The sequence below is a fragment of the Aegilops tauschii genome, chromosome 5 (genome assembly GCF_002575655.3).
Source record: "Aegilops tauschii subsp. strangulata cultivar AL8/78 chromosome 5, Aet v6.0, whole genome shotgun sequence".
NCBI lineage: Eukaryota > Viridiplantae > Streptophyta > Magnoliopsida > Poales > Poaceae > Aegilops > Aegilops tauschii.
In genome coordinates this window covers 580,048,025-580,067,163 of record NC_053039.3, presented here as the reverse complement: position 1 = coordinate 580,067,163, position 19,139 = coordinate 580,048,025, and the positions used below count along the sequence as shown (strand labels likewise).

General features: G+C 51.4%; 3 protein-coding genes and 1 pseudogene across 3 annotated transcripts; 2 read left to right on the top strand and 2 right to left on the bottom strand.

The window, feature by feature from the left end:
* The first annotated feature begins 4,863 nt into the window (after positions 1-4,863).
* On the top strand, positions 4,864-6,088 carry LOC109759383 (DIBOA-glucoside dioxygenase BX6-like; annotated as a pseudogene).
* A 109-nt stretch (positions 6,089-6,197) lies between these two features.
* Positions 6,198-9,716, bottom strand: LOC109759379 (transcriptional repressor ILP1). Its single transcript, XM_040391343.3, has 2 exons — positions 9,627-9,716; positions 6,198-9,537 (listed from the first exon to the last, which is right to left on the bottom strand). Exon 2 carries the CDS (start codon positions 9,496-9,498, stop codon positions 6,610-6,612), a length of 2,889 nt encoding a protein of 962 aa, XP_040247277.1. The 5' UTR covers positions 9,499-9,537; positions 9,627-9,716; the 3' UTR covers positions 6,198-6,609.
* Positions 9,717-9,820: 104 nt separating this feature from the next.
* Positions 9,821-12,313, top strand: LOC109759384 (uncharacterized). Its single transcript, XM_020318209.4, has 2 exons — positions 9,821-10,026; positions 11,407-12,313. The coding sequence occupies exons 1-2, from the start codon at positions 9,915-9,917 to the stop codon at positions 12,081-12,083; spliced, it is 789 nt and encodes a 262-aa protein (XP_020173798.1). The 5' UTR covers positions 9,821-9,914; the 3' UTR covers positions 12,084-12,313.
* A 352-nt stretch (positions 12,314-12,665) lies between these two features.
* LOC109759378 (chaperone protein ClpB1-like) lies at positions 12,666-15,108 on the bottom strand. Its single transcript, XM_020318203.2, has 6 exons — positions 14,223-15,108; positions 14,032-14,132; positions 13,604-13,944; positions 13,241-13,508; positions 12,969-13,166; positions 12,666-12,842 (listed from the first exon to the last, which is right to left on the bottom strand). Exons 1-6 carry the CDS (start codon positions 15,106-15,108, stop codon positions 12,666-12,668), a joined length of 1,971 nt encoding a protein of 656 aa, XP_020173792.2.
* Between the last annotated feature and the right edge of the window lie 4,031 nt (positions 15,109-19,139).

The following is a 19,139-nucleotide window of genomic DNA, read 5'->3' as shown; positions in this document are numbered from 1 at the left end:
TCAGAAGGAATGAAAGTGCAAAAGTTTAGCTTGGTTTTAAGAGGGCAAAACTAACCGCCATCATCTGACGGTTGTAATCATCGTTTGCCTTCGCTCGTTGCAAGTACTCTCGCACCTCGAGATTCCTATGCTCGACAATGGCCTTATATGCCTACATCTGGGAGCAACATCCGGGCCAAACCCACAGCTACATCCCCTCCGTGTAGACCCGACGCGTCCGTTTCCCCCCTCCAGGTGCCGGCGACGGCACCGTCCGTGAGCTGGGAGGCCACGCCCTGGAGACGCGTGCCGGGCGTTTGCAACCGCCACAGCACCTTCAAACTTGTGAGAAGCCGCGTACGCAAGATTGGCGGCATGCTAGCCCACGGAGGCCGCCGGCCACAGTCGTAGACATGCGAAGGGCAATCCGCGTAGAGGGAATTGTTCAGATACTTCTCCATCACCAAAAATTATGAAAAATTACCCTCGTTCCTATAGCACATGTTCCCACGTCGTGTAAAAAACTCATGATTTTATCGCGATCCGAATATTTAATAATATTCACGCCGCACCGTTACCGCAGAACGTCTACTACCGTGTCATCGCCGTCCGTGAGGGGGGGCACCCCCCGGAGACGCGTGCCGCCTCTTCGGACATGCCACAACACCACCCCCCATGTATGAGGGGCCGGTGCGACGCTCCGGTGGCATTGCTACCCCCCAGGCCCCCCGTCCCGCCTAACCCTGGAGCGGTTGACCACGAGATCTAGCCCTTTGACTTCCCACGGGCAGGCTTTGACCAGTGGACCTCTCCACACGGTTGTGTCAAGTCAGCACAGAGGAACACCTGGGAGCAACATCCAGGCCAAACCCACAGCTACATCCCCTCCGTGTAGACCCGACGCGTCCGTTTCCCCCTCCAGGTGCCGGCGACGGCGCCGTCCGTTAGGGGGGCCACGCCCCGGAGACGCGTGCCGGGCGTTTGCAACCGCCACAACACCTTCAGACTTGTGAGAAGCCGCGTACGCAAGATTGGCGGCATGCTAGCCCACGGAGGCCGCCGGCCACAGTCGTAGACATGCGAAGGGCAATCCGCGTAGAGGGAATTGTTCAGATACTTCTCCATCACCAAAAAATATGAAAAATTACCATCGTTCCTATAGCACATGTGCCCACGTCGTGTAAAAAACTCATGATTTTATCGCGATCCGAATATTTAATAATATTCACGCCGCACCGTTACCGCAGAACGACTACTACTGTGTCATCGCCGTCCGTGAGGGGGGCCACACCCCGGAGACGCGTGCCGCCTCTTCGGACATGCCACAACACCACCCCCCATGTATGAGGGGCCGGTGCGACGCTCCGGTGGCATTGCTACCCCCCCAGGGCCCCCGTCCCGCCTAACCCTGGAACCGTTGACCACGAGATCTAGCCCTTTGACTTCCCACGGGCGGGCTTTGACCAGTGGACCTCTCCACCCGGTTGTGTCAGGTCAGCACAGAGGGACATCTGGGAGCAACATCCGGGCCAAACCCACAGCTACATCCCCTCCGTGTAGACCCGACGCGCCCGTTTCCCCCCTCCAGGTGCCGGCGACGGCACCGTCCGTGAGCTGGGAGGCCACGCCCCGGAGACGCGTGCCGGGCGTTTGCAACCGCCACAACACCTTCAGACTTGTGAGAAGCCGCGTACGCAAGATTGGCGGCATGCTAGCCCACGGAGGCCGCCGGCCACAGTCGTAGACATGCGAAGGGCAATCCGCGTAGAGGGAATTGCTCGGATACTTCTCCATCACCAAAATTTATGAAAAATTACCCTCGTTCCTATAGCACATGTTCCCACGTCGTGTAAAAAACTCATGATTTTATCACGATCCGAATATTTAATAATATTCACGCCGCACCGTTACCGCAGAACGTCTACTACTGTGTCATCGCCGTCCGTGAGGGGGGCCACACCCCGGAGACGCGTGCCGCCTCTTCGGACATGCCACAACACCACCCCCCATGTATGAGGGGCCGGTGCGACGCTCTGGTGGCATTGCTACCCCCCAGGGCCCCCGTCCCGCCTAACCCTGGAGCGGTTGACCACGAGATCTAGCCCTTTGACTTCCCACGGGCGGGCTTTGACCAGTGGACCTCTCCACCCGGTTGTGTCAGGTCAGCACAGAGGGACACCTGGGAGCAACATCCGGGCCAAACCGACACCTACATCCCCTCCGTGTAGACCCGGTGCGTCCGTTTTCCCCCTCCAGGTGCCGGCGACGACGCCGTCCGTTAGGGGGGCCACGCCCCGGAGATGAGTGCCGCCTCTTCGGACATGCCACAACACCACCCGATTGTGGTAGGTCATCCCATGGAAACACTTGGGAGCAACGTCCCCTCCGTATAGACCCGATGCGGCTGTTTCCGCCCTCCAGATGTCGGCGGCGGCGCCGTCCGTGAGGGGGGCACACCGCGGACGTGAGGGGGTCACACTCCGGAGACGGGTGCCGGGCGTTTGCAACCGCCACAAAACTTCTGTCGGCATAGCTGTTTTTTATTTTACTAAAATATAAGGACCTATATTCAAAAACACATGACGGCACATTATTAATGTGCTCGAAAAAAATACAAACTATATATATATATTCATAATCTATGGAAAAAAATTACAAACTACATATATATTCATATAATACATAAAAAAAGCATAAAAACATATGTAAAAAAAGCAGAAAAACAAATGTAAAAAAACACATATAAAAAAATGCCGTCGGCATAGAGACGACAGGGTTTAGGTGGGCTCCGTGCCGCGGATCGGTGACGTGGCTCCTATGCCGACGGCTGCCGTCGGCATATCTAGGCCGCGGATCGATGACGTGGCGTGCAGAGATATGCCGACGGCCGCCCGTCCCGACCGTCGGCATAGGTTTGACGGCGTTAGCCGCTGGTCCTGGGCGGGGTCGCCGGGCCCATAGGTATGCCGACGGCTGGCTTATGCCGACGGCTGCTGTCGGCGTGTCTGCATCTAGGTCGACGACCGTTCTCTGCCGTCGGCGTAGATCGGGTAGCCCGACGGCCAGGATAAGCCGACGGCCAGGACTAGGCTGTCGGCATAGCTCCAAGTAGGCCGACGGCTGCTGTCGGCATAGTTTTGGCCGTCGGCATAGGACCGTTTTCCGGTAGTGTTTGGGTCATTCTCGCTGATTTCACTCGCTCCCTTTCCCCCGACGCCCTCGTCTCTCGTCCCCTCCCCCGCAACCCACCATCACCGCCGCCGCCAAATCTCTGATCCACCACCACCGCCGCCTCCTTCTCGGACGCCGGTGAATAGCTTCCCCCCGAGTCCCCTCGCCGGTAACTCGCCAAGCTTTCTGCATGATGGCGTGCTGCCTCCGGTGACTGCAGCGCCGCCGTTGAGTTCTCAAATCCTGCTAGGTTCTCCCTCCACCTCTCTTCTCCCCCTCCCTCTCTCTCATGCGTTTTTCTTCTTGAACCCTAACCCTAACCTGAACCCATTGTACAGCGGCGCGCCTCACTTCAGCCACCCGATCTGCGACTTCTTGACGATTCCTCCGCCTGCCCTCGGTCAGTCAGCTCCGCCTGCCCTGCGGAGGACTAAGGAGCTCTTGGTCTGGGAGCAAGCAGGGTATGTTTCGCCTCTTCCAATCAGAGTGCTTCTTCAGTTGGTCTCAACTACTGATGCTAATGTTAGATAGCGCCTCACCTGCAGCAATTGTTGCATCATCTGTTTGTTTACTTCACAACTATCAAGAGTGCAAAGTAGATGTTGATTCATAAATATATTCATAGTCACAAATAAGTTATACTCATCTCTTGATGATGATTAACTGCCAGCCCAACTGGAATCATAAAATGGACTGCACATATAAAGTAGTATTGGGCAGTCAGATTCAAAGAAGAAATTGCAAAGTTCTTTTGGATTTTTGTTTATAAGATAACAATGGTCAACCATTAGTCCTAGTCTCTTTCTTCTGTCCTGCCTTGTACCAAATGCTCAGGGATCCTATCGTGTATGTATTGTTGTGGTGCTTTGAGCATCATTCATACACGAGGAGTAACTAATTATAGATTCGTTCATCTATCTAGTCTCTTATCGACTTAGTTTCGGTCCTACTTAATCTACTCGGTTGTTGATGGTTTGTTTGTCGCCATTACCTTTCGATTCATGATATTGTGCAAATGAAGTGCAAGTTAACCTTTGAGCAACTTCTATATCAAGTTGAGTTTTTTTTACCCTTCGTAAAGATTGTTGCAAGCTAAAGCTTATCGTGTGACACTTTGATTTGTCTTCTTGGCTGTCCACATCTTTCGCTTTGAGCAATTTCTACAACCATTGTGCCCTATGAGACCATATGTCACCATTTCTCATCATATTTTGCAGGAAATATTGGGTCAAGTGTCATGTTGAACGAACAGAACGAAGAAAAGAAGATCCTTGAGCAATGAAAATCTTTCTTGGGTGGTGCTAATAATGTAAAGCTTCAGTTTTTATGTAAGCTTGCCTAGACTGTGATCATTTGATGTTGTTGTCAACCTTTGTCGTATTGCAAAGATTTACTTTTTACAAAGTCTCATGTTGAAGTTCTATGTGTTGGCATGGTTCAGCTTAATGCAAAACATTGCTATGTGTGAACAAACAAGCTGTTAATGTTGGTGCTGGTAGAGATTTATTCATCCTATTTATTCCTAGCACAAAGGCTAGTTCGTTGGTGCTGGTACAGTTTGGTTCTGGTATAGATTTGTTTACAGATGCTCATTTTGGTTCTCATATAGATTTGACCTCAAAATCCTAGTGGCAGCCAAACATGAAATTTGGATTTGGAATCTAGATTCAGCCAAATGAAATCAAGATTTCATTTCAGCCAAATGAAATGAAATCAGGGGAGCCAAACGAGCTGTAATTTCTTTTGGTTTCCTCCTGCCTAACATTTCTTTATCTTGGTTATTACAGATCAGATCTAACCCTCCTGCCTCGCCCTCAACATCCTCACCAAGGAATGGCCACCGAGGGACAGAGCGGCGGCGGCGGCGCTAACTCCGGCGAGGGCAGGAGCTTCGTCGACGCCAACCGTCTCCGGGACCTGCAAGCTTTCGACGACATCAGGGCCGGCGCCAAGGGCCTCGCCGACGCCGGCGTCCGCCACGTCCCCGCCATCTTCCACCACCACCCCGCACGCCGTCTCCACCCGCGTCGCCATCCCCGTCATCGACCTCTCCGGCCGCCGGGCGGAGGTGGTGGCCGCGGTGAAGGAGGCAGCAGAGACGGTGGGCCTCTTCCAGGTGGTGGCGCACGGCGTGCCGGAGGCGGCCATGGCGGGGATGCTGGCGGCGGTGCGGCAGTTCCACGAGGAGCCGGTGGAGGCCAAGGCGCGCTACTACACGCGGGACGCGGGCAGGAGCGTCCGCTACAACTGCAACACGGACCTCTTCCAGGCGCCCGCGGCCCGGTGGCGCGACACCCTCTACCTGGACGACCCGGACAAGCTGGCTGCGGAGGAGCCTCTCCCTCCGGCGTGCAGCGGCATCGTGCCGCGCTACACCCTGCTGATGCGGCAGCTGGGGCGGTCCCTCTTCGGGCTGCTGTCGGAGGCCCTGGGGGTGCGGCGCGGCCACCTGGAGGAGCAGGCCGGGTGCATGGAGGCGGTCACCATGTTCGCCCACTACTACCCGGCGTGCCCGCAGCCGGAGCTCACGCTGGGCGCCGGCCGGCACTCGGACCCCAGCTTCGCCACCGTGCTGCTCCAGGACAGCGTCGGCGGCCTGCAGGTGCTCGTGGAGGAGGAGGAGGGCGGGAGTGGCCCGGCGTGGGTGGACGTGCCGGTGGTGCCGGGGGCGCTGGTGGTGAACGTGGGCGACTTCCTCCAGCTCGTGTCCAACGGCCGGTTCCACAACGTGCTGCACCGCTTCAGAAGATTGTATAGGTTGTGAAGAGGGGAGGAAACAGAAGAGAAGAGAGTAGCCTCAGAGACTGGTTGTGGCCTCCATGTATGTTTCTGCTTGCTTACTGATATTGGAGATATATAGATGGTGTGGCCCAACTTGATGAATTTTCTTCGGTTCAGGTTTATTTGTCAAGAGGGGAGTGACGGTAATTTTGGTTCATTCAGTTTTTTGGGTTTTTTTAGCATCGAACTGTATGTGTGCAAGAAATACACCTGCAGCTCGGACCATGTCGCTGAAATCTCCCTTGAGGACCACACATAAGATAAGATTTGAGCAAGACACGGAAGTAATGACATACTAGATCACCATGAACAAAAGTAATGTTGAATTACACAAGTAAAAATGGACCAAACAAGGGGAAAAAGGGAGCAACAACTACACAAGAACTGAAAACTACACAACCTACAAAGAAACCAATAATTGGACCACAAGCTGAGGCTCCCTGAAATCCAGAAGAACTGATGTTGGCCATTACCAAGGAAGACAACGATTCCTGAAATCCAGAAGCACCATGAAAATTGCACCACCATGCATGCAAGATTGGACTAGGTACTCATGATCATTTGATGTACAGAGATAATTAGACATTACAACATTCCCGTGAACCAAAAGGATATCCAACCTGCTTGCCGCCTTCAAACAAAAATGCAATTCTTGTTCTATGTCAAGGGAAAACCTAGCTAGAGAGCTTCTCTGATTTGGAAGGTCTTCAAAATATTTCTAGCCTTATCGTACTCGTTCAGCGCCACCAATATGTTCTTCAAACGGCGAGCCAGCCCACGTATCTCTTCCTCACTAACGCCTGAAATGTGTCTACTCTTGAGCTTGTTTGATAGTTCCAACACCAAATCTGTGAAAGGCTGCAGCTTCTTGTTTGGTGAAGACCAGACCCCTGAAAGTGATGCAGCTATCCGTTCGGCCCTTGTGATCGCATCATGGACTTCCAGAATGATACTTTTCATATGAGGAAGAATCTTTCCTATCAATAGTTCATCCAGAGCAAGTTTCTCCAGGGCATCTACTGCAAGGACCTTTTTCCACAGACACACATTTTTAAGCAGCCGTGTGGCCACTCCGAATCTGTATGCAGCATACTCAGCAGCACCTGGCACAGCCCTTGTCAGCATTGATCCCCAGGCTGGTACTGACACATCAGCAATTGCCTCAGTGAGACGACTACACACCGTCGCCAGCAGTTGATGCAAAGCCTTGCTTGTTACCGGCACATAGTTAATCACCATAAAAGTTGCATCTACAGCATGTTGTGTTCTTTGCGTGCTCAAAATGTCCCAGCAGTGCTTAATACGGTGGTGCAGGACAGGAAGGGCTACCTTTTCCGCTAGAACTTGAATCAGGTTCAGATCTAGATCATTAGGGTCAGCACTGTCTTCATCTTGCACTCCATAACCCACAAGAACATTAGTCCACTGCATGTCAAAGAAACTAGTTGTTTCATGGAGAGGATCCCAATTCAGAAGCTCCAGCCTCACATACGGGGTAAACACAGATGGCACACTTAGTGACACATGAGCATCTCGGTAGGCCAAAGGATATTGTGTTTTCCAGCCTTCAAACTTGTCCTTGACAATTGTAAGGCTCGAGTATTCCTCTGCAGCATCACTGAATACAGCATCAGCAGTCTTGAGCAACTCATCACGGCTGGACAGATAAGCACTGGTGTCGGTGTCACTCTCATCAGTGCTTAGCTCACCTTCAATGTGCTCAGTAGCACTCTTTCGTGCAGAAGACAATCTTTTGGATTCGGACCGAGCTTTTCTTTGCCTCCTGTTCTCTTCCCTGCGCTTAAGATCCATACGCTTCTGGAGATTGATATCTCTGCCAAACTCATCCAGCTCCGGTGGTAGGTTAGCGCTTTCCCTGGCAGCAGTTGCTGCTGCTTGTGCAGCATGCGATGCAGCAGACAGATTAGCTGAGCTCGGTCCTTTGCTAAGAACAGATATTGCTGCACTCACCGCAGCTTCAATCACACCTGATTCATCAGCAAAGTCGGCAGCCCGCCTCTCAGAAACAGCCAGTGCCCGATTTTCATGCAATTTCTGCATGTGCTCCTCCAGCTCCTCTATAAAGAATGCCTTATCATTCAAGAAATCACACATGACAGAAATATAGTTGCGGAGCTCCTGCATATACACAAACTTCTTCTCTGCATCCTGCAAGCCACCCTCCAGGCTGGAAATCTCTGAAAGGGCTTCATTAAGATGTGTGTCGGTCCTCGCTAAAGAATCAACTGTTGTCTTGTGGCTTTCCTTGAGCTTTCTGATGTTCTCCTGCAGGGCTTTGCTTGCTACATCAGCTTGTTGAGAGATGGACAAGAACTCTGCACTACCCGATGCAAAAACAGATGCCCCAGGCACAACCCCGCTAAAGGAGGGCTGATAATGAGGACCCCCCGAGTACCCAGACGGCTGCGGCTGAACCTGCTGCCTCGAAGCCGGAACCCCGTTGGTTGCTCTCTGAGCAGAAGAATCGTCCATCCTATTACCAAGCGCCTTTTTAACCTGCGCCTCCTCCCACTTCCTTTCTTCCTCCTCTTCATCATCAACCTCATCATCCTCAACCTCCATAAACCTATCTTTCATAGCACCCAAACTGGCAGCAGGGCCCCTATTGTTGATCCCCTGAAACACTCCTTTTGAGCTCCTCTGGCCATCACTCGTCTTCTGAGAGTACATTGCAATCCTACCCTCCATCTCGTTGTCGTCTTCATCACTGGACCCGCCAGCCGCATCCCTCCTGCTGCTGAGCACACCGCCACCATCAAGGGAGATGAAATCGGGCGCCGCATGCCTCGGCTGTTGCAGCTGCTGCCGCTTTGCCCGGATGGCCTCAATCGTCGCCTTATCAGGTATCAGTGGCCCTTTCTCCTCATCTTCTCCGTCATCCTCCGCCTCCTCTTCAGAATCATTATCTTGAACCTCGTTCGGCAACGGTCTTGGTGATGGTCCTATGCTGGCCTGTGCCATAGGTTTCACCAGACCTTTGAGAACAACCACGGGCTCCGCTGGAACTGCTTTACCGGCAGCGGCAGGAGCAGACGAGGTGCTGGCCGCAGCTCCAGCAGGCCGCTGGTGCCGGGACTCGGCTGCAGGAGGAGGGGGAGGCGGCGGCGCGGGAGCACGCATGAGGCTCCCAGGGAGCGGGCGGGCGTTCTTCTGGAGCTCCCGGAGGCGCTCGGGGGTGTACTCGCCAGCATGGCTCTGGAAGTTGGACGGCTTGGGCGCGGGAGCGGCGACGGCCGGCGAGCTCCTCACCCGGTCCCTGGCGGGCGTGACGCGGTGGAGGGCCGCGGTGGCCGGGGAGGCCGTGCGCGCCTGGCGCACCGAGGCGGACGGGCGGCGGCTCCGTTGCTGCTGCGCGAAGGGCCCCTCCTCGGCGTCGTCCTCGTCCTCGTCGTCGGCGAAGCTGAGGCGGCTCGCGCCCTGCGGCCTGGGCTTGGGAGGGGGCTGGGCCTTGGCGGCGGGCCTGGTCGCGGGGCCGGCGTCCTCGGCCTTGCCCCCGTCGTCGCCGTCGTCCGCGCGGCGGCGGAAGTTCTTGCGGTGGCTGCTCATCCCGGCCGCTCGGCTCGGCCCGGCCCTGCGAGGCGGAACCTGGCAAGCGAGCAGGGTTAGGAAGGGGGAGCGGCTGGAGAAGGCTTGGATTTGAAGTTGGTAGCTAGGCTGAGGACGCGGGATCTCACCGGCGGCGGCTAGGGTTCCGGCGCGGCGCGGCGAGGAGATCCGGGTGGGTGCGAGAGATAGAGGCGGCGAGCGGAAGAAAACGAAAGTCCAACTAGGTAAGGAACCGGCTTCTTGTCGTGCTAGGCCTTCTCTCAGACTTGGCCTGCTATCGGCCCAGTTCACAGCCCATAGTTATGCTCAGTTAAGCCCAGGCCCGGCCGGAGCATCGTCATTCTCATTCTCCTTCCCCTGCTGCTCCTCCCCACCACTCTTCTCGCCCGCCCCGAAAACCCTAGCTAATTCTCCCCATGGCGACGGCGAGGCTGCGATCCGCGTCGGCGTCCTCCCTCCGGGGGATCCTCCTCCGCCACTGCTCCGCGGGACCCGCCGCCTCCGGTGCGCCCCCGCGCGCCTTCTCAGGTTCCTCCTTTCTCCTGTCCCCATGGCCGTCCCCGGTGTAGCAATGGCTAGATTTGATCCGCGCGGTGCCGTGTAGCTTCGAGCTGAGACGATTTGGTGAGGCATGTGATGCGATTCTGCTGCCTAGTGGTTAGTCCCCTAGTTTGATTAGGTGTTACAATTAGTGATTCTCACCAGTGGGCGCTGAGCTGCTCGTGTTATCTGGCCAATTGATTGATGACAAATTGTTATTTGTTGGTGTTGGTCTGAAATGGTTAGGAGCCTTCCCCCTGGTTCATCATTTTAGCCAGAGCTGCGCCTTGTCCCCCCACATTGATGTTGTTCTGCTTAATCTGGTTTCGTGCTCTTAACTTCGTAAGGAAATTTGTAATCTACTAGTACTCCCATCGCCCCATAGTATAAGATCATTTGCAAGCTAATAATAGTATCCTACTATTCTTTACAAATTGTGTGCACAAGCAGAACCACCTATTTGCTCGCATCGTGTGATAGTGTTTTGACAAAATCAGATGGTGAACAAGAGCACCATTTGTATGTGAATGCTGCAGTTATGTGTCTGAATGTGCCCCGAATCGCGGCGCATGGATAACGTGCAGTTTCCCCTTTTGACTGGTCTATCATCATGACATGTATGGCGTTGTCTTTGACTGTGCTGACGGAATATAATGAGGGTTTCAGAGCAGATGATATGGTTCTGCTGTGTGGTAATAGATTTCCTTGTTAGATTAGGTAGTAGGAGCACTGTTTCTCAACTGCTGATGTTATCTCACTGATTGCTGCATTATGTGACACAGTGTTGTGTATAACCTGAGAATTTGAGAGGTACTCCCTCTATATCAAAATATAAGATGTTTTTTATGCTAGTTTAACCTAAAAAAAACGTCTTATATTTTGGCATAGAGGTAGTAGCAAATTGTTAAGGACTGTCCATTGCCATCCGTTGTAGATAGAGTTGCACTTTTTTTACATTGTATTATCTTTCTGTAGAGTAATGCTCCACTTTCACATATTTTTTATTATCTTCCAGTAGTATTCCAAATTGAGGCCCTCACCAGCAGCGCCTCTTGTCTTGTTTCATTATTACATAGTTGCATTTTGGCAACAGCTAGTAAATGTTCTACTGTTTTCAAGTGCTTGTTTCCTTGTTGGAATGTGTGTGTGTGTGTGTGTGTGAATGTCTTGAAATTCCGGCATGCGCCATTTCCCCTTATGCATTGCGTTGAAATGTGTAGCGTCCTGAATTGAAGATAAAAACTGTGTAGCTATGACAGGTTTTCTGTGTCAACGTGTATCTGTTGGATAACCAAAGTAAATCTTGTACTGTCTTGCACGTATCGCTGGAACCATACATAAATAGCTCATTGCCCTTTGCTTTGCCAGATTTTCAGGTTCCTGGATCTGCAACATGGAGGCATTTCTCAACATGCAAGCCTAATCCTCTTGCAAAAGGGAACAGTTTTGGCTCAATGGCTTCTCTGTACAGCCAGACAAGATGGGCTTCTCAAGCCACCGCTGTTAAAGAAACTGACCCCAGTGGCGGCAAGATAAGCATTGGGCCCAAATCCAAGCAGATCAGGGAGGAGGACAAAGATGATGATCTGGTTTATCAGGGACCGATATCATCAACCATCAAGAAAGTGAAGCTTCTGTCCCTGTCCACCTGCTGCCTCTCCGTGTCGCTAGGCCCTGTCATAACATTCATGACTTCACCCGACATGAATGTGATCCTCAAGGGAGGTGTCGCATCCACCGTGATCTTCCTCAGTGCCACCACAACCGCAGCCCTGCACTGGTTCGTGAGCCCGTACATCCACAAACTGAGGTGGCGACAGGGTTCAGACAGCTTCGAGGCAGAGATAATGTCGTGGCTGGCTACACCCCTGAAGAAGACGATCAAGTTTGCTGACATCAGGCCTGCGGAGACCAACCGACCTTTCGTCACCTTCAGGGCTAATGGGAGCTTCTACTTCGTCGACGCCGATCACTTCTCCAACAAGGCCTTGCTGGAGAGGCTCACGCCTAAGCTCCCTAACGAGTCCGCGTTCAAGAACTTGTGATGGAAGCAACTGTTTTGACAGCATTCGTGCTCTTGAACCTAGCTGAGCTATCGTCCTTTTTTTTCCTGTAGTTAATACTTGTGAGAATTTAATATGTGGTATTACGGTATTGCTGTTATTTCCACTCCATACGGAGGTTTGAGAATCACTGGTGTGGAATATTTTTAACTCGTGGACGATTTTGAATAAGTAGCAGCAACATGCCCCTCTGTGTGATTGACAGTTTAGAATCCCAGTGGTATCTGTTTGCGATTTCTCTTAAAGATGTGTAAAACATTGTTCTACTATTTGGTATCTGTTGTGGCTAGATACTCATGATCGGTTAGCATGATTGCCACAACTTTCTCTACTTGCATTTGAGTTTGATATCACGAGATTGAGCCCTTCATTCATGTAAGATCGAGCCCTTCATCTCTACAGATTCATGCATGGTGTCTGCTTCGTCTTGCAACTTCCGAAACAAAGCTATCCAGAGCTATATTACACACAAAAAAGAAAAGAAAAGGAATAGTCATCCTGGGCAGTATGCTATGTGATGAGTGCTTCTGAATAGTCTCTGGATTGCTGCACGTTTAAACTGCTTCAAACTGAGTCCGACGCGCTCTCCTTCGTCACCTGGTACTTCAGCCCCTTGTTGTCGTTGTCGGCATCAATGGAGATCGTCGAGCCTTCATCGGCTTCCCCACTGACCAGCATCTTGCAGATGACCGTGATTGCATTCTTCTCGACCCACCTCTTTATAGGCCTCGCACCGTACATCTGCATGACACAAAGTATATATGGTTAGATATATATTACCACCCAATATGTACATGAAACATGTTCGTTATTTCAAAGAGTGAGACGCATGGTACAATTCACTGGAAGAAGATGCAATATACTTACTGGGTCATATGATTCCGACAAAATAACATCCAATGCAGCATCCCTTAAAACTAGAGAGATGCCCTTGCTGGCTACTCTAGCAATGGCGTCCTTCATCTGGATATTCACTATCTCCTTCAGCTGCTGGTGCGAAAGCAGCTCGAATATCACAACCTCGCTCAGTCTGTTGAGGAGTTCCGGCTTGAAGTATTTCCGAACCTACACCAACAAACACATATGACACGGGATCAGTAAATGGCTTAATTTTACAGGGCTATTTATGTTTCACATACCTGTTTCATGAGAAGGTCATGTGCAACTTTCATCGTGCTTCCTTCTGTTAGGTGTTGTGCCCCAAGATTCGACGTCATGATGATGACTGTATTTTTGAAATCTACGTTCTGGCCTTTACCATCAGTCAACACACCATCATCAAGTAGTTGAAGGAAAACATTCAGCACCGAGTAATCCGCCTTCTCCACCTCATCGAAAAGAATAACACTGTATGGGCGTCTTCTGACTTTCTCCGTCAGTTGTCCACCGTCATGGTAACCATGATAGCTTTGCGATGCCGTGAAAGGAACACTCCTGTTAGTAAAACTAAATAGAAAGTATATATAATGTAATGTATGAGAGCTCATGTATTATGATTAAACCTTGGCGGTGCTCCAATGAGACGCGTCACGGAAGAAGGGCAACTATATTCTGACATGTCGAAGCGAACCAACATCTTCTCGCTGCCAAATAACTGCTCGGCGAGAGCTTTCGCAAGTTCTGTCTTTCCAACACCAGTTGAGCCTAGAAAGAGGAAGGAGCCTACCGGTTGGCCACCTCGAGCAAGACCAACCCTAGAACGCAACACGGCATCTGCAACCAAATCGACCGCCTCATTCTGCCCAACTACTCTCTCATGCAATTTGTCTGCTAGGTGCATTAACTTGACCTTCTCATCTTGATCAAGCTGAGTTAAAGGGATCCCGGTCCACCGGCTTACCACCTTCAAATAACAACATGAGATTAACGGCTTAACTCCTATCTTCAATAAAATTAGTTGAAAATGGCATGACAAGCACATCCCCCTTACCTGTGCGATAAGATCCGGGCCAACAATTGCTTTTGCTTTTCTCTCGACGGAGGTGCAAGCCTCGTCTATTAGATCAATTGCCTTATCAGGAAATTGACGACCTACGGCATGAATGAAATCCATCAGTTTTTCTCAAAGGTAAATCTTACGCCGAAAAACCAAGCTTGTAAAATTCTATAAGCTTGTCCCACCAGTGATATAGCGGTCAGCAAGGTGCACGGCGGCGTCAACAGCAGCATCCTGGATTTCCAGGCCATAGTGCTTCTGATACCGCCGCCTGATCCCCTGCAGGATGGCGACGGTGGCCTGTGTGGTCAGCTGCTCGACGTGCACCTTCTGGAACCGCCGCTCGAGCGCGGTGTCCTTCTCAATGTGCTTGCGGTACTCGTCGAACGTGGTGGCGCCGATGCAGCGGATGCGGCCACGGGCCAACGCCGGCTTGAGCATGTTGGCGGCGTCGTTTCGGCGCTGGTAGTCGCCGGCGCCGACGAGCGTGTGCATCTCGTCGATGAACAGTATGATCTTGCCGCGGGAGGCCTCGGTCCGCCTGATGACGGCCTTCATGCGCTCCTCGAACATGCCGCGCCACTGCGTCCCGGCCACCATGGCCCCGAGGTCGAGCTCCACAAGGCGCGTGCCCTTGAGCTGCTTGGGCACCTTCCCCGCGGCGATGCGCTGCGCGAGGCCCTCGGCGATGGCCGTCTTGCCGACCCCCGCGGCGCCGACGAGGGCCACGCAGTTCTTGCTCCGGCGGCAGAGGATGCGGATGACGCGGTCGATCTCGTCGTCGCGTCCCACCACCGGGTCGCCCTTGCCGGCGGCGGCCGTCATGTCCCGGCCGTAGGTGCCCAGGCAGGTGTGGTACGTGTAGTACCTCCACGCCCCGAAGCACACGGCCGCCGCCGCTCCGACGGCGATCATGCCCTTCATCTCCGCGAGTATCTGGCTACACATCGTGCTCACCTCGTCGGCGAGGACGGTGGAGGTGGAGGTGGAGGAGCTGGACGGCGGCGACATGTTGGTCCCCAGCAGTGGATCGTAAGCTTGCGCGGTACTCGTCCGGGACGAGGACGCCATTGTTGAGAGGATCTTGTGATTTCCAGCGTGAATTTGGTGGATGTTTAGGTCAAGCCGTCAAGGCCGGCTTGGTTAAATGGGCTGACGTGGGAGAGGGGACACGGACAACGTGCATGTCTCTCTCAAAAAAAAAATTTGTTTTCTACGCTCGTGCGTTTTTTTTTTTGAAATTCAAAAAAAAAAAAAAACGCACGAGCGAACTACTTGGAATGGAAGAAAATGACATGCCAATGTTTGCTTCGTGGCTTCATGCCATAGCATGCTCTACCAAAATTTGGCAACCATTGCCTACTCAAAATATTTGGCTACAGATTTCCTGACTCTTTGTTAGCCTTTTTTTGGGGGGCTAAGATTTGTGAAGAGAATGTGAGGAAAGCTTGCAAGATTTCATAGACAAACAAAAATTTGGCAACCAACCAAGTAAAGATCAAAGTATGACAAGATGCAAAAAATTTGGTAGGGTAAATCATGGCACCAACCAAACATTTGAAATAGAATAAATATCTGGTTTGCTATACTCAGTTAACTGAGATTTAACCAAGTATCAGACGACTGAGTAGCCATTGGGTTTATGTGTGGAGATTCGTGCTGCGATGAGCACGGTCCAATGGCCCTCTTGGCATTTCCCCGCCGTTTGCAACACGTCTTCCTATTGGTTGTATCATCCATCATTGTTGGTTGTAGCATGTCGTCCCATCGGACACAACATCAACCCTCGCCGTTTGTAGCACGCCGTCCCACCGGTGGGAACATTCTCCTTTGATGCTTGCACCATGTAGCAGTTACCGTGTGTGTTGCCATTGCTTGCAAAAAATTTGGTCATCGTTCGCAACAATTTCCCCCACCGTTTGCAGCATCCCGCAATGTTACTTACACCAGAACAACGCTGAGGTCACTCGACGGAGACTTCGTTAGGTCTCAATCGATTGAGCTCAGCCACACCCGATAAATACTTTGTTTGTCGTCAACGCGCTAATCTCATCACTCCCCTACTAGAGCCGCCCTAACCTTGACGATGAAACTAGGGAAGTCATCGCGCCTGTGCCTGATGTCTACTACATACTTATTCATGTAGACCTTGTTGGGCCTTCAAGCGCAGAGGATTATAGGACAAAAACAAATTTCCCTCAAGTGGATGACCTAAAATTTATCAATCCGTGAGAGGTGTTGGATAAATGTATTCTCCTCTAAAGCACCCCCGCAATATGATAAATGTAGTCTTTTGTGTTCCAAACACACCTAATACAGTTGTTTATTGTATAGCACTAGTTCAGCGAAGAGATTGGTAATTCAGATGATAGATAGATAATATGAATGGTAACAATAGTTTTGCACTTTTGGAATAAATAAAAATGGCATGGCAATAATGTGTAAAAGTGGCTGAAATGAGGTTGTAATAATCGGAAACAAGGCGTAGGGTTCATAGGTTCACTAGTGTCAACTCAACATCAAAAACTTTATTAAAATACATGATATAAGCTCACAAATTAAAAGACGTGCATGTCTATGACCCAATATTGTTTTTTACGGATCCTCAAAAAAATATTGTTTTCTACGCTTGTGCATCCAAATAGGTTTTGAACTAGGAAGAAAATGACATGTCAATTTTTGGTTCATGGCTTCATGCCATAGCATGCTCTACCAAAATTTGGCAACCATTGCCTATTGGCTAGAGATTTCCTCATTCTTTTTTAGCCAACTAAAAAAAGGTAACATTTGTGAATATAATGTGAGGAGAGCTGGAAATATTCCATAGACAATCAACATTTCGGCAACCAACCTAGTAATTAAGAATAAAAGTATCATAAGATGCCAAAAAATTGGTAGGGTAAATTATGGCACCAATCAAACATTCGAAATAGAATAAATATTATGGTTGTCGCTTAACTATTAGAGTTATCTAGTTTTGGTGCTCTAAAAAACATGACACAATCAATTTCAAAGCCAGACATAGATGCCTCGCTACATTTTGCGAAAAGAAGCCGGATATATTGTAGAAGTTCATCAGAATACAAAATATACGAAACGTCATAAAGTCCCTTGACCAACAACGACCACTATCGCCAAAAGAACAAGTCGTCGATGTTCCAATGTCATCGCTCCCCTATGGGAGCTGGCCTAACCTTGATGATGACACACGAGAAATCTTTGGGCATGTGCCTGGTGTCTACTACATGCGTCTTGATACGTCTCCGTTGTATCTACTTTTTCTAACGCTTTTGCTTTTGTTTTGGACTCTAATTTGCATGATTCGAATGAAACTAACCCGGACTGACGTTGTTTTCAGCAGAATTATCATGGTGTTGTTTTTGTGCAGAAATAAAAGTTATCGGAATTGGACGAAACTTTTTGAAGAATTATTTTGAAATAAAAGAAAAATATTGGAACAACTATTCTCGCAACGATATAGTTCTTCTCTTTTGATAAGGGATAAAGATGGCGCATCCTTCCAATCTTTAATTAGTGATCAACGTTGCAAATTCTTTTGTGGCCCAATGAAGTCAAACATAAACAACAGAATTTGCTGCATGAAATTGAGCAATTACTACTACAGATTATGACAAGGTACTGAAAAGAGCGCCACTCTGCTCTCCAGTGCATATCACTACTGGAATCAGCTAATTTGCCATCTGTCAGCTCTTTGCCGTCTGCTAGCTGACGGCAAAGAAGCTCTTTGCCATCAGCTACCCAAAAGCAGACGGCAAAGAAACGGCAGACGACAAAACAGGCCTTTGCCATCTGCCGGCTCTTTGCCGTCAGCCAGCAGACGGCAAAGAATCTTTGCCGTCCGCTGGCTGACGGCAAAGAGAGAGGTGGCCCCCACCCCCCCGCCCGTTTAGAAAAACTTAACGCCCCACCTCTTTGCCGTCTGCAAAGAGAGATAAAGGTGGATGGCAAAGATTGGCGGACGGCAAAGAGCAGACTAACTAACGGCCCCCACCCCCCGCCCGTTACACTCTCTTCTCTACCTCTCTCCTCCCCGACGCGCCCCGCCACCAGATCCCACGTCCACCGCCGCCGCCCAGCGCCGCCCCCGCCCCCCGTCGCCCGGCGCCGCCCTCGCCCCCGCACCCGCTTGGCACGTCGCCCCACCACCCCTCCGCCCCACCCCACCCGCCGACGCCCCGTCGCCCCGCCACCCGCCGCCCGGCGCCTCCCCCGGCGCCGCCCCCGGCACCGCCCCCGCCGCCCGGCGCCCCCCGCCACCGCCCACGCCGACCGTCCCATTGCTCCGGTGAGGGACTACTTCTTTTTTTTTTTTCCTTTTTTTCCTTTTTTTTCTGTTTAATTGTTAGTGCTAGATTGTGTTAGTGTTAGTGTTAGAAAAGAATGAGAAGAAGTAGAAGTAGTAGAAGAAGTAGAAGAAGAAGAAAAGAGAAGAAGTAGAGAAAAGATGAAAAAAGAAAAAGAAGAAAGGAAGAAAAGAAAAGAAGTACAAAAAAGATGTAAAAAGAAGAAGAAGTAGAAGAAGAAGAAAGGAAGAAACGAAAAGAAGTAAAAAAGTAGAAAAAAGATGAAAGAAGAACAAGAAGAAGAGAAAGAAAGAAGAAGAAGGATAGAAGGAAACACCCCGACCCCTTGACCCCTTGACCCCGACCCCCTGACCCCTGACCCCGACACCTCGACCCCGACACCACACCCCGACCCTGACACGACACCCCGACCCCCCGACTCCCTGACCCGACACCCCGACTCCGACACCACACCCCGACACCCCGACCCCGACACGACACCCCGACACCCAACCCCCCGACCCCCTGACCCCCTGACCCCGACACCCCGACTCCGACACCACACCCCGACACCCCGACCCCGACACGACACCCCGACACCCGACCCCCCAACCCCGACACCACACCCCGACTCCACCCCGACACCCGACCCCCTAACCCCCTGACCCCGACACGACCCCCCGACCCCGAAACAGCACCCCGACCCCGACACGGCACCCCGACACCGACACGACACCCCGACCCCCGACACCTCCCGAAAAGGTGTTCTTTGGCCTTGCAGAGGCCGATGGGGTCATA

What these genes read in the sequence shown, in the direction of transcription:
- LOC109759379 (XM_040391343.3), bottom strand. Translation starts at nt 9,498, where the DNA reads ATGAGCAGCCACCGCAAGAACTTCCGCCGCCGCGCGGACGACGGCGAC.
- LOC109759384 (XM_020318209.4), top strand. Translation starts at nt 9,915, where the DNA reads ATGGCGACGGCGAGGCTGCGATCCGCGTCGGCGTCCTCCCTCCGGGGG. An exon ending in GCCCCCGCGCGCCTTCTCAG is followed by an intron (nt 10,027 to 11,406) that starts GTTCCTCCTTTC and finishes TTGCTTTGCCAG; the next exon opens with ATTTTCAGGTTCCTGGATCT.
- LOC109759378 (XM_020318203.2), bottom strand. Translation starts at nt 15,108, where the DNA reads ATGGCGTCCTCGTCCCGGACGAGTACCGCGCAAGCTTACGATCCACTG. An exon ending in TGCTGACCGCTATATCACTG is followed by an intron (nt 14,133 to 14,222) that starts GTGGGACAAGCT and finishes TTCATGCCGTAG; the next exon opens with GTCGTCAATTTCCTGATAAG. An exon ending in ATGACCTTCTCATGAAACAG is followed by an intron (nt 13,167 to 13,240) that starts GTATGTGAAACA and finishes TTGTTGGTGTAG; the next exon opens with GTTCGGAAATACTTCAAGCC.